The sequence below is a fragment of the Erythrolamprus reginae genome, chromosome 2 (assembly GCF_031021105.1).
Source record: "Erythrolamprus reginae isolate rEryReg1 chromosome 2, rEryReg1.hap1, whole genome shotgun sequence".
NCBI classification, from domain to species: Eukaryota; Metazoa; Chordata; class Lepidosauria; order Squamata; family Dipsadidae; genus Erythrolamprus; species Erythrolamprus reginae.
This window is the reverse complement of record NC_091951.1, coordinates 20,104,868-20,117,187: the sequence shown is the minus strand read 5'-3', so window position 1 is coordinate 20,117,187 and position 12,320 is coordinate 20,104,868. Positions and strand designations below refer to the sequence as shown.

Sequence of the window (12,320 nt, the reverse complement as noted above, 5' to 3'; positions counted from 1 at the left end):
GTGTTGTTGTAAGTCAAGGACTACCTGTGTTTAAATGCTATGAAAGACATGCCTTCAAAAACACGGAAATACGCAGAGCGTAAAGCAAAAGTCGATAGAATGTTAGAACTGAGCAATAATGTCGAACTGCCAGAAAACAATATTTTCTTTCTAATAGAGCAGGAGTCGGCAACCTGTGGCTCCTGAGCCGCATGCGTGGAGACACCCCCAAGCGAGCAAAGGCAGGTACAGGGGTTGCTTTGCTCCTGCACTCTCCGGCGACCCTCCTCCTTTTTCCCCTCTCGTGACGTCCTGGCCACATGCACTTGGGGAAAAGGAATCCTCAATCTGAGTATTGTATTGGCAGTTCTGTGTTAGCAAAATCTTCAGAAGAAAAGGATTTAGGGGTAGTGATTTCTGACAGTCTCAAAATGGGTGAACAGTGCAGTCAGGCGGTAGGGAAAGCAAGTAGGATGCTTGGCTGCATAGCTAGAAGTATAACAAGCAGGAAGAGGGAGATTGTGATCCCGCTATATAGAGTGCTGGTGAGACCCCATTTGGAATACTGTGTTCAGTTCTGGAGATCTCACCTACAAAAAGATATTGACAAAATTGAATGGGTCCAAAGATGGGCTACAAAAATGGTGGAAGGTCTTAAGCATAAAACGTATCAGGAAAGACTTAATGAACTCAATCTGTATAGTCTGGAGCAGCGTTTCCCAACCGGTGTAGTGTGCCGCGAGACACGGTCAGGTGTGCCACGAAGCGCCTAGGGAAGCTTCAGCTGGGTGGGGCGCTGCTGGTGCCGACCTGGAGCTCCCGCTCGCAGCTGTCCCCCGGCTCCTGCTTGATGCCGCGGTTTTCGGCGCTCTCCTGCTAGGCCCCAAAGAAGGAAGGCAGGAAGAAGGAGAGCTTCATTCTTCACGCCTTTTTCCCGCCTTCCTTCTTTGGGGCCCAGCAGGAGAGCGCCATAAACCGCGGCATCAGGCAGGAGCCGAGGGACAGCTGCGAGTGGGAGCCCCAGGACGGAGGCACCGGCAGCGCCCCGCCCAGCTGGAGCTTCCCTGGCGTCGGCGGCAAGTGTCCTTTGTGGCCCGGCGGGAGGGCACTGGTGGTGGAAGTGGGAGGGGGGTGGCTGCAGCGGCCGCAGGCAGTCGCGGGAAGATGGCGACGGCGAGAGGGAGCTCCAGGCGGCGGCGAGAGGGAGCGCTCTCTCTCTCTCAGCTGACTGCAAGCAGGAGCCCTGACGGTGGCGGTTGGACGTGCTGCTGGACGTCGTACATGCTGGCGCTGCGGGCCTGGCATATAGGGTGTCCAGCAGCACATCCAGCAGCCGCCGTCAGGGCTCCCGCTTGCAGTCAGCTGAGAGAGAGAGAGAAAAAGAGAGACATATAAGAGAGGCAGAGAGAGAGAGAGAAGGGGAGACATAGCAAGAGAGGCAGAGAAAGAGAGACAGAGCGAGAAAGAGAGACAGCAAGAAAGGCAGAGAAAGAGAGATAGAGAAAGAGAAAGAGAGAGAAAGAGACATAGCAAGAGAGGCAGAGAGAGAGAAAAAGAAAGAGAGACATAGCAAGAGAGACAGAGAGAGAGAAAGAGAGAGAAAGAAAGAGAGATAGCAAGAGAGGCAAAGAGAAAGAAAGAGACATATAGCAAGAGACAGTGAAAGAGAGAGAGAGAGCAAGAAAGAGAGAAAAAAGCAAGAAAGAGATAGCAAGAGAAAGAGCAAGGGAGAGAGAAAGACATAGAGGAAGGGAAGGAGGGAGAGAGAGAGAGCAAAAAAGAGAGGAAGAAAGAAAGAGGGATGGAGAGAGAGAATGTTCCCCAGGATTTTGAAAATATGAATAATGTGCCGCGGCTCAAAAAAGGTTGGGAAACACTGGTCTGGAGGACAGCAGGAAAAGGGGGGACATGATCGATACATTTAAATATGCTAAAGAGTTAAATAGGGTCCAGGAGGGAAGTGTTTTTAATAGGAAAGTGAACACAAGAACAAGGGGACACAATCTGAAGTTAGTTGGGGGAAAGATCAAAAGCAACATGAGAAAGTATTATTTTACTGAAAGAGTAGTAGATGCTTGGAACAAACTTCCAGCAGACGTGGTAGATAAATCCACAGTAACTGAATTTAAACATGCCTGGGATAAACATATATCCATCCTAAGATAAAACACAGGAAATAGTATAAGGGCAGACTGGATGGACCATGAGGTCTTTTTCTGCCGTCAGTCTTCTATGTTTCTATGTGGGCAGCCACACACCCTCCACCTGCCTTTCCTGCACTTTGGCCTTCACGTGAGGCTCTCCCCACGCTTGCACCTGCCCCTGGTTCAGCCATAGCTGGCCAGAGGGTCATGAGAAGGAGGACCGCCCGAAGGGAAGCGTGCGCTGTGGCTGGGGATCGTTCCTCAGCCCGGATTTCTAAAAATATCCCCCCAAAAAGAACTAAAAGCAACAACGGGCGGGGCCAACCTCAAAGAGCCCCATGCGGCTCCAGAGCTTCAGGTTGCCAACCCCTGCTCTGTTTGGAGGACTTAATAATTTCACAATGGTATAGCCCAGAGGTAGGCAAAGTTGGCTCTTCCATGACATGTGGACTTCAATTCCCAGAATTCCCGAGCTAGCATGATTGGCTCAGGAATTCTGGGAGTTGAAGTCCACAAGTCACAGAAGAGCCAAGTTTGCCTACTCCTGGTATAGCCAGGCTACGTCTGGTGGATGGCCCTGATATTTTGCATTTCAGCTTTGTTTGCTTGTTTGGAGACTCCTCCCTCCTTCCCCACCTGAAACTCATTGCTAAAATTCCCTGCTTCCTTCCTTCCTTCCCTCAATCCTTCCTTCCTTCCTTTATTCCTTTACTTATTTTATTTTTATTGGATTTGTATGCCGCCCCTCTCCGTAGACTCGGGGCGGCTAACAACAGTGATAAAAAAACAGCATGTAACAATCCAATACTAAAACAACTAAAAAACCCTTATTATAAAACCAAAAATACATACAAACATACCATACATAAAGTCCTTCCTTCCTTCCTTCCTTCCTTCCTTCCTTCCTTCCTTTCATCAAATCCTTCTCCTCTGGCATCGTACTACAGTAGAATTAGTGGCTAATGCTAAGTAATGTATACGGTACAGCACTGATGAAGCTACCTAGTTTGGTAGTGAAACATCTGCAAGAAAACATTTCTCAAGCTCAAAGATCACGAAGGACCCTTCATGTCAGTTCTGAGCTACAAGCATTGTCTTCCATCCGTGTCTGGGTAAAAACAGTGAACAATCATTCTCTGAAGTTTCCCTGCAAGAGTTCAGTCTTTAAAAGCTTCTGGAAAGTCAGACTCGGTCCTGGAGAAAAGCTGTCCCATAATGCAGAGGCCAGGCTGTCACGCTGCTGTAGCATTTTTGAATTGCACCTGAATCCAGGATCTTCCAGATAGTTTTATAATAACTTACGGTAGCATCAGTCAAAAACGGGCATTTCCGACCCATTGCAGTGGTCTTTGTTTGTTTGTTTGTTTGTTTATTGGATTTGTATGCCACCCCTCTCCGCAGACTCGGGGCGGCTAACAACAGCAATAAAACAGTATATAACAAAATCCAATACTAAAAACAGTTAAAAACCCATTATATAAAAACCAATCATACAGACAGACATACCATGCATAAAATTGTAAAGGTCTAGGGGGAAAGAGTATCTCAGTTCCCCCATGCCTGGCGGCAGAGGTGGGTTTTAAGCAGCTTTCGAAAGGCAAGGAGGGTGGGGGCAATTCTAATCTCTGGGGGGAGTTGGTTCCAGAGGGCCGGGGCCACCACAGAGAAGGCTCTTCCTCTGGGTCCCACCAAGCTACATTGTTCCTTGCAGAGTGCATTGGAGTAGTTTTAATCCCTTAGAAAGATGAGAATTCACAGGCAGTGATTTCACCTGTGGTACTATAGAAGTGCAAACAAAATTTTGAAGAAGCGGGATAGAAAGAGTACGGATGTAACTTTGGTGTTAGGGAAGACCGCAGAAAATACTGTGCACAGCCACACTTGGAAGGAAAGAGATGAAGACGGCGGCAAGATGGATGGACTCAATTACAACTTGATTGTTGCGCTGTTGGAAGGCTTGGAGACACAGTCCTCTGGATAAAGCCTATCTATGTCAGCGAGTGAACGCCGAACCCTAACTTTTAAAAAAGTTCCGGTTCGGCATGCCGAACACCGCAAAGTTCGTTACGAACCCGAACTGTGCAAGTTCGGTTCGCCCAACACTAATTACAAGCCAACAAATCACAATTTCTCAACCTCAGCAATTTTAAGATGGGTAGATTACAACTCCAGGAATTCCCTAGCCAGCATGACTTGTTCAGTTAAGGTTACCAGCTGACTCTTTATGCTTGTCTCCATTCATTAGTTGGTGTATTTTTAAAAATTCCTTTTCTTGGGGTAGTACAGTTTTAGCAACTCATCATCTTAAACTAGAATAAAAGTTCTTTTCTCCCATATCTCATCCATTTAAAAGTTTCATTTTTCAGTCTTGGTCAGCCAAGGTCCCCCAAGGCTTACTGGAAACAAGGTATCTTTTAACCTTGATTAAATAAAACAATTATATATTCTTTCCTTTTAACAATCTTGAACTTTTTATTTCCCTTCCCTTTATTTTTTAATAATCTTGACATTTACCTCCCCTCAAATAATATCCTGGCGCTTGATTTTTTTTCTTCACTAACTTTTGTTTGTCTTTCCTCACTAATTTTTATTTGTCTTGCCTCACAATCCCTCCCCCCCTAGATTTTAATGTCTCTTTTGTAAATATTACAAAAATATTACAAAAATACAAAAAAGTATTGTCCTTATCTTTGTATTTAAAACATCTATCACCAAGGATTGAAGTAATCTCACCCAATGTAGTAAATCTTGCCATTTTGAAGATCTGTCATGCCCCCATCAGAGTCTGACTCATTGGCGGAACATAGAAATATAGAAACATAGAAGACTGACGGCTGAAAAAGACCTCATGGTCCATCTAGTCTGCCCTTATACTATTTCCTGTATTTTATCTTAGGATGGATATACGTTTATCCCAGGCATGTTTAAATTCAGTTACTGTGGATTTATCTACCATGTCTGCTGGAAGTTTGGAAGATGAGCTGGAACAAGAACTGAAAGCGAGAGGGCCTAGGAGGAATTTTGGGAAGGGCAGAGTCAGTCCAGGAAATTTGGGAAGGGCAGAGACAGTCCAGGAATTAGCAACGCCTGGAGGCAGGGAGGAGAGACAGAGCTCAGATGGGGGGCACAGACCATCCCCTTCTGAAGCAAGGGCTTGGAGAGTGCAGAGGAGGCAGGATCAGCTCAGATGGAGGAGGCCACTCATGAGGAGAGTGCCCCGCCCAGCTTCACCAGGCACACCTGGGGAATGAGACTTAAGGAGATGCTGTGCGGAGGGGCATTTGTCGAGAACAAACACTTGAGTTCCTAGAATGCTGTGTGCCGATGTTTGAACTTGCCAAGAATTCCATCCACTTGATTATCTGAATCTCTTGCTCCCTGAACTCCTTGTTTTGTTAAATAAATTTGGGGTCGTCTTGGTGCAGATAGCGCTGGGCTGGACTGATTGCAACCAGAGTCTGTTTCAGGTTTGTTTAGGGGAGATTTGAAGCACTAACAGGGCGGGTTTGAACTGCCAGCTGTTTTGTGTTATCTCTGTGCCATGCCCTGGGCCATCACAAAGATCCCTGCTATCCGAAAAGCAGCAAACAAGGAGTTTCGGATAGAATATTAGAACGATAACGTCGAGCTGCCAGAAAATATAACAAGGACGTATTCAAACCCGGTCTCCTCTTAAAGGCACTGACCGTGGTTTGTACACAGATGGGAATCTCTCATCTCCCACTGCTTCAATCCCACCGGTGACCACTGGTCTTAACCATCTCCTCATGCAGTATAGATGCCCGGAGCACTTGTGGGTGATCTCAAGCCCTCCTCTTGTCTGGAGAGGAATTACAAATAGCTGGTCCACTCCCCGGTTCTTTATTCTGCCACCCTTCTCTTCTGTGCTCCCTGGAAGTAGTTTCTCCTCCACACACCCCTCCTCCCCCCCCCCCTTTCCCCATCTCTTATTGCTAATGCAGGTGGTTGTACACCAATCTATTTGTTCCCATAGGTGCCAGAGAACCTAATCAGGGCCAAAGCAATTCTACGCAGGAGCAAAAGTCCCCTCTGGAATTGCTGGGAGAGCTCTCCACGGCTTCGCTGATTGCTGTCAGCGATGCAAGCCCCGTGTCCAGGCTGCGTCGGAGGAAGTCCCGAGAAGTGGAGCGCTCTCAAATATATGGGCTGAAAACCTTAAAGGTGATGCTGAAGAAACTCCCGAGCCCTCAGAAAGGGAAGTCCAAGGGCCCCGAGGATTGCGACCGTAGAGCTACCGTGCTCTCCAAAACCATTAAGCGCAGCACCGTCCTCCCGGGGGACAGGCCCTACAATTCCTCTGATTGTGGGAAAGCCTTCAGCAGGCCCTCGCCCCATCCTTATCGGCACGAGAAAGGCGCTGCCTATTGTAAAAAGAGGCCCATTCCCGATTCCGTTTTTGTAGAGGAGATGACCAGTAGAGGTAGGTGTGTGATGACCTGGCTAATAATGAATCATTCTATCTTTTTTTCCCCCCCTCCTCCTCTCTCTCTCTGCCTTTTATTATGTTGTCCTTTATGCCTGATGTGACATTTTCTACCCTGAGCAATTTTCTTGCCAATATATCGAGACAATTCTTCAGGATTTTTTCCCAACATCTCTTATTATTATTCAGCGCTTACCAGTAAAATGTTGATGATGTGATGAGACAACCCATCGGTCTTTATAGAGCACTGTTGTTCATCTTGTACTCAGGGTGTCCAGCAAACTTGGAAAACAGGGAAATCAGGGAATTGTCAGGGAAATCAGAGGTTCGGGAAATATCAGGGAATTCGTGGAAAAAACGGAATAAATCGGGGGGCAAAACAAACTATTAAAATGTTTAAAAGTCAGGAAAAAATCATCTAAAAAAATCTGATTGCGCTGCCTGGCAGAGTCAAGCAAAAACGAGCATAACTGTGGCAACAACTTGCTTCCTCAGCTCCCGATATTTCTCCACGGCTTAGCCGTTTGGTACGACCTCATCCAAGACCGCGCCTTAACTAGATTGCAAGTTACAGGGAAATATCAGGGAATTTCAAAATGCTTTCCCCCTGGACACCCTGTCGTATGTATGAACCAAAGGCCAAGCACCTGAATTTCGATCGCACAATCGTGGGGATGCTACGAAGGTTGCAACTGTGAAAACTGATCCTAAGTCACTTTTTTGCAGTGCCGTTGTAACTTTGAACGGTCACTAAATGAGGTGTTGTTGTAAGTCAAGGACTACCTGTGTTTAAATGTTATGAAAGACATGCCTTCAAAAACACAGAAATACGCAGAGCGTAAAGCAAAAGTCGATAGAGTGTTAGAACTGAGCAATAATGTCGAACTGCCAGAAAACATAACATTTTCTTTCTAATAGAGCAGGAGTCGGCAACCTGTGGCTCCTGAGCCGCATGCATGGAGACACCCCCAAGCGAGCAAAGGCAGGTACAGGGGTTGCTTTGCTCCTGCACTCTCCGGCGACCCTCCTCCTCTTTTCCCTCTCGTGACGTCCTGGCCACTTGTGGGCAGCCACACACCCTCCACCTGCCTTTCCTGCACTTTGGCCTTCACGTGAGGCTCACCCCACGCTTGCACCTGCCCCCGGTTCAGCCACAGCTGGCCAGAGGGTCACAAGAAGGAGGACCGCCCGAAGGGAAGCGTGCGCTGTGGCTGGCGATCGTTCCTCAGCCCGGATTTCTAAAAATATCCCCCCCCAAAAAGAACTAAAAGCCGCAACGGGCGGAGCCAACCTCAAAGGGCCCCATGCGGCTCCAGAGCCTCAGGTTGCCAACCCCTGCTCTGTTTGGAGGACTTAATAATTTCACAATGGTATAGCCCAGAGGTAGGCAAAGTTGGCTCTTCCATGACATGTGGACTTCAATGCCCAGAATTCCCGAGCTAGCATGATTGGCTCAGGAATTCTGGGAGTTGAAGTCCACAAGTCACAGAAGAGCCAACTTTGCCTCCTCCTGGTATAGCCAGGCTACGTCTGGTGGAAGGTTCTGATATTTTGCATTTCAGCTTTGGGCATGCTTGTTTGGAGACTCCTCCCTCCCTCCCCACCTGAAACCCATTGCTAAAACTCCCTTCTTCCTCCCTCCCTCCCTCAATCCTTCCTTTTTTGATTCCACACATGCTTCCGCGCAAAAGAACTCGCCGAAACGTGCGTCCTGTGTGAGATTTTGCTATCTGCACAGATGCAGGGAGCAAACTTGTGCTCGAACTCGCGTGCCAGAGCTGCGCACAATTAGCCGTACAGGCAGGAGCCCACTACTTAAGTGGTGGGTTTCAGGGCTTAGTGACTATGATCTAAATCAGTGATGGTTAACCTTTTTGGCACACTAAGTGCTGAAACTGGAGCATGTGCGCACCGGAGCACTGGAACTCAGAAGAAAGCAATTGGCCATTGCGCGCGGCGACCAGCTTGCTCTTCTTGGTTCCAGTGCGCACATATGTGGTGGCTAGCTGCTGTCTTATGAGTTCTGGTGCACACACATTCATGCCACCCAGCTGGTCTTTATGCGGCCTTATTCTGAAATGCAAATGTCTGTATCGTTAATAAATTAGAACAGTTCCCAAGCACTCTCTCCGAGCTACGATGCCAGTTAGAGATTTTTTGCTCTTTCTTGCCTTGAGAGACAATTGGTGAAAAGTTGCTTTCGGGTTGATTCATTCCCAGGTTTGTTACGGCATTCACTTCGTAGCGCTAACATTCACTGTGATTTGAACCAGCAAGCCAATCAGCCGCTGTTAGCCAGACTTGATAAGATTCGCAACATGGCATAATCTTAAAATTGTTGGTTGTCCTTATAGGGAAGGAAGCGCCGAGAGATACGTGCCCTCCGCAGCAAAACATCAAATTGGAAGGTGAAACTGGGGAATATCCAATTTGCGGCGATCAGCTTATTCCGACAGTCAGTCAGGAGGAAGGACAAACTGCGAACGAGGCCTCCGAACACCAGAACATGAAAATGCATTCCTGCAGAAAGTGCGGCTACCAAGCTGAAAAATTAGGAGACATCCTGAAGCATTTCAGAATCCATAACAAGGAAAAACCTTACAGATACTTGGACTGCGGGAACTCCTTCGGATGGTCCTCAAACCTCATGAGAAATCAGCAGACCCTTGACCAGCAGACGCCGATGCCCAACGTTGTTGTTGCCGAATGCGACGTGACGCTTAGTGGTAGGTAGAAATTGGTGGTCCTTATCAAATGTAATTTCAGGGGCAGGTTCCTTAAGTTTTCCTACCAGTGCGCTGTGTGCGCATCGTGACGTTTCACACACCTGTGTGTCCCCAGCGCAATTTTGCTTTTGCGCATGCTGAGAGAGCCGAAAATTGCAGAAAATTAGAGAAAAAGATAAGAACATAAGAAGAGCCCTGCTGAATCAGGCCAAAGTCCATTGAGTCCAGCATTCTGTGTCACACAGTGGCCCACCAATTGTCCATGGGGATCTTGAGCAGAAAGAGAAGGCAAGACCCTCCCTTTCCCTTGACCCCCAACAAATGATACCTGAGGGAATCGTGCCTGCTTTAACCACCATGATTGATTGGATTGGATTGTTGTGGGTTTTTTCAATAGGTTTTTATTGCTTTATTATTTTAATATGTTTATTTTAACATTAATATTGACTTCTTCCATTATTGTATTATATTGTGTTTTATATTGTTATAAGCAGCCCTGAGTCCCATGGCATAGAAGCCAAATTAATAAATAATAATATAGTGTTCCCTCGATTTTCCCGGGGGATGCGTTCCGAGACCACCCGCGAAAGTCGAATTTCCGCGAAGTAGAGATGCGGAAGTAAATACACCATTTTTGGCTATGGACAGTATCACAAGCCATCCCTTAACACTTTAAACCCCTAAATTACCATTTCCCATTCCCTTAACAACCATTTACTCACCCTTATTACTGGTACTCACCATTGAATAAGACAGTGATCCTGATATTTATAAACATAATTATTTATTAACAATAATTATTTTTTTTGTTATTTATTTGCAAAAATTATTAGTTTGGCGATGACATATGACGTCATCGGGTGGGAAAAACCATGGTATAGGGAAAAAACCACGAAGCATTTTTTAATTAATATTTTTTGAAAGACCATGGTATAGGCTATTTGCGAAGTTCAAACCCGCGAAAATCGAGGGAACACTGTAAATAAATGTAGACAAAACCTCCATTCTTAGAAATTTCAGAATAAAAGCCAACAAGTGTAGTTTAGAGCACAGTGAAGTAAGGGGAAGGGTTTCCAGTTTGAGGGCGATGGAGTAAAATACAAAATCTGCATCTGACCGCAGAGTAAGAAAATACATTTCTTTCCTTGTTATTTTGGCTGCAAAGGTGAATTTGCAAATCCCTGGAGGATCAAATCAGAAGTAGGGCTTGTTTTGCCTATTTTCCATGATCTGAACCTGTTCTGCCGGCGTGTTTCAACCGCCTGTAATTACAGGGTAATTAGTCCAGGAAGACACACACCACACGATAAAAGGAAAACCCAAAAGTTTTTATAAACAGAAAAAAAAGCAGCTCCCTTTTTAAATGTCAAAGGGATTTTCTGGTACACGCAAGGCACAGGTTAAATGCAGTCCAGTCGCTCACCCAATAACTGGGAAATTGAGTCCAATTCTAAAGTCCAGAGAGTCCACACACAAACAGCACAAAAACCACGATCTTGACGAAACAATGAATCAGATAAACTGCCATGAGGCTAAAACACCAGGTTGCACTTTTATCTGTAGCACTAATTACAGCAGCCCCACCCAACCACAGGTGGCCTCATTTTCTCTTGTAATAATCCTTCAGTTGTTGTCTCCTATGCATCACTCTACGCATGCGTGGATGTGTCATTAACTCTTGTTCAGAATCCAAGGATGATACAGATGATTGATCTCCTGGGCTGTCTGCCAAACTCTCCCCTCTTCCCTGTCACTCACGTTTCCTTGGTCAGAGGAGACTTTGTTAGCAGATTCCATCGGAAGCAAAACAGGCCTGCGGCATGTGGATGTTTCCCCCACCTCCGCATTCCTTGGGGCAGGAGCCGGGCCAGAGCTAACCACAACATGATCCATTTCTGTTTTTTCTCCCCACAGATGATGAGGAGTTGATTAACTTCTTGGGTAAGAAGAAGCCTCCGCGGCATGAAGCGGGGTTGCAGAATGGGCCGAAGAAGTCATCCAAACGCTCCCCGGCTGCCGCTCCTCCCAGGTCTGCGGCTAACAGGTTGAAGGCCTCGCCCTCGCTCCGTTCCAGGGAATGGAACGGGAAAGGCAAATCCGCCGGTCCCGCGAACAATGTGAAAAAGAGCCGGTATGAAGGTCTCGAGAAGAAACACTTGTGTCTGGATTGCGGGCAGCGTACCTATTACCTGTCCGACCTCATACGGCACAAAAGCGCTCACCCGAACGGGAAGCCTTACCAGTGCCCGGATTGCGAGAAAATCTTCGTCCACCCTTCCTTCCTCAAAATACACCTGAAAACGCACAAGGCGCAGAAGAAACCCATGAAAAGTCTAAAAAAAACCCAAGGAGAAAGGAAATACACCTGCTCCAAGTGTGGGCACAAAACCTATAAACTATCCACTCACCTCTTACACATGAGGGCCCACGTGGGAGAAAGCGAGAAGTCTTTCACGTGTGAGGAGTGTGGGAAATGTTTCAAGAGGAACGTGAACCTTGCCAGGCACAAACTAGTCCACAAGCGCAGCAGCGAAAGCGTTAAGGTCAGAAGGCCCTCTTACACCATGGATAAAGAGATAAACAGAGGTTGGTGCCTGGTTTTGAACTCTTTTGTCGATTTAGGCATAAGCCCTACCCTGTTTCCCCGGAAATGAGACCTGCCCCAAAAATAAGAGCTAGCGTGTTTTTTTATTGCGTCTGCCTGGTATAATCCTTACCCCACTCCACCCAAAATAAGCCAAATTTAAGTGTAGGGCTGCAGCTCCTTCAATCGCAGGATTAAACACATTATCTAGTCCAGTGATTTTCAACCTTTTTTGAGCCGCGGCACATTTTTTACATTTACAAAATCCTGGGGCACACCAGGAACCAAAATGACACAAAATAACACTCTAAGACACTCTCCTCTCTTTTTCCATCCCTGTCTCCTCCCCCCCCCTTGTGTGTGTGTGTGTGTTGAACCATTTCCAAAAAAAGGTGAGGGCTGGGGTTGTTTTCTCTCTTATTCTTTGGGTGCTTTTTATCATA

General features: G+C 46.7%; 1 protein-coding gene across 3 annotated transcripts in view; it reads left to right on the top strand.

Moving 5' to 3' along the window:
• Positions 1 to 12,320, top strand: part of LOC139159800 (zinc finger protein with KRAB and SCAN domains 7-like) — a 52,177-nt gene that overhangs the window by 29,525 nt on the left and 10,332 nt on the right. For 2 of the 3 annotated variants that reach the window (XM_070737190.1, XM_070737192.1), the window contains 3 exons: positions 6,118 to 6,564; positions 8,922 to 9,293; positions 11,208 to 11,879. In XM_070737190.1, coding sequence (XP_070593291.1) covers positions 6,118 to 6,564; positions 8,922 to 9,293; positions 11,208 to 11,879 — 1,491 coding nt within the window. The remainder of the gene's footprint in view (positions 1 to 6,117; positions 6,565 to 8,921; positions 9,294 to 11,207; positions 11,880 to 12,320) is intronic. The other variant, XM_070737191.1, reaches the window with a different exon arrangement.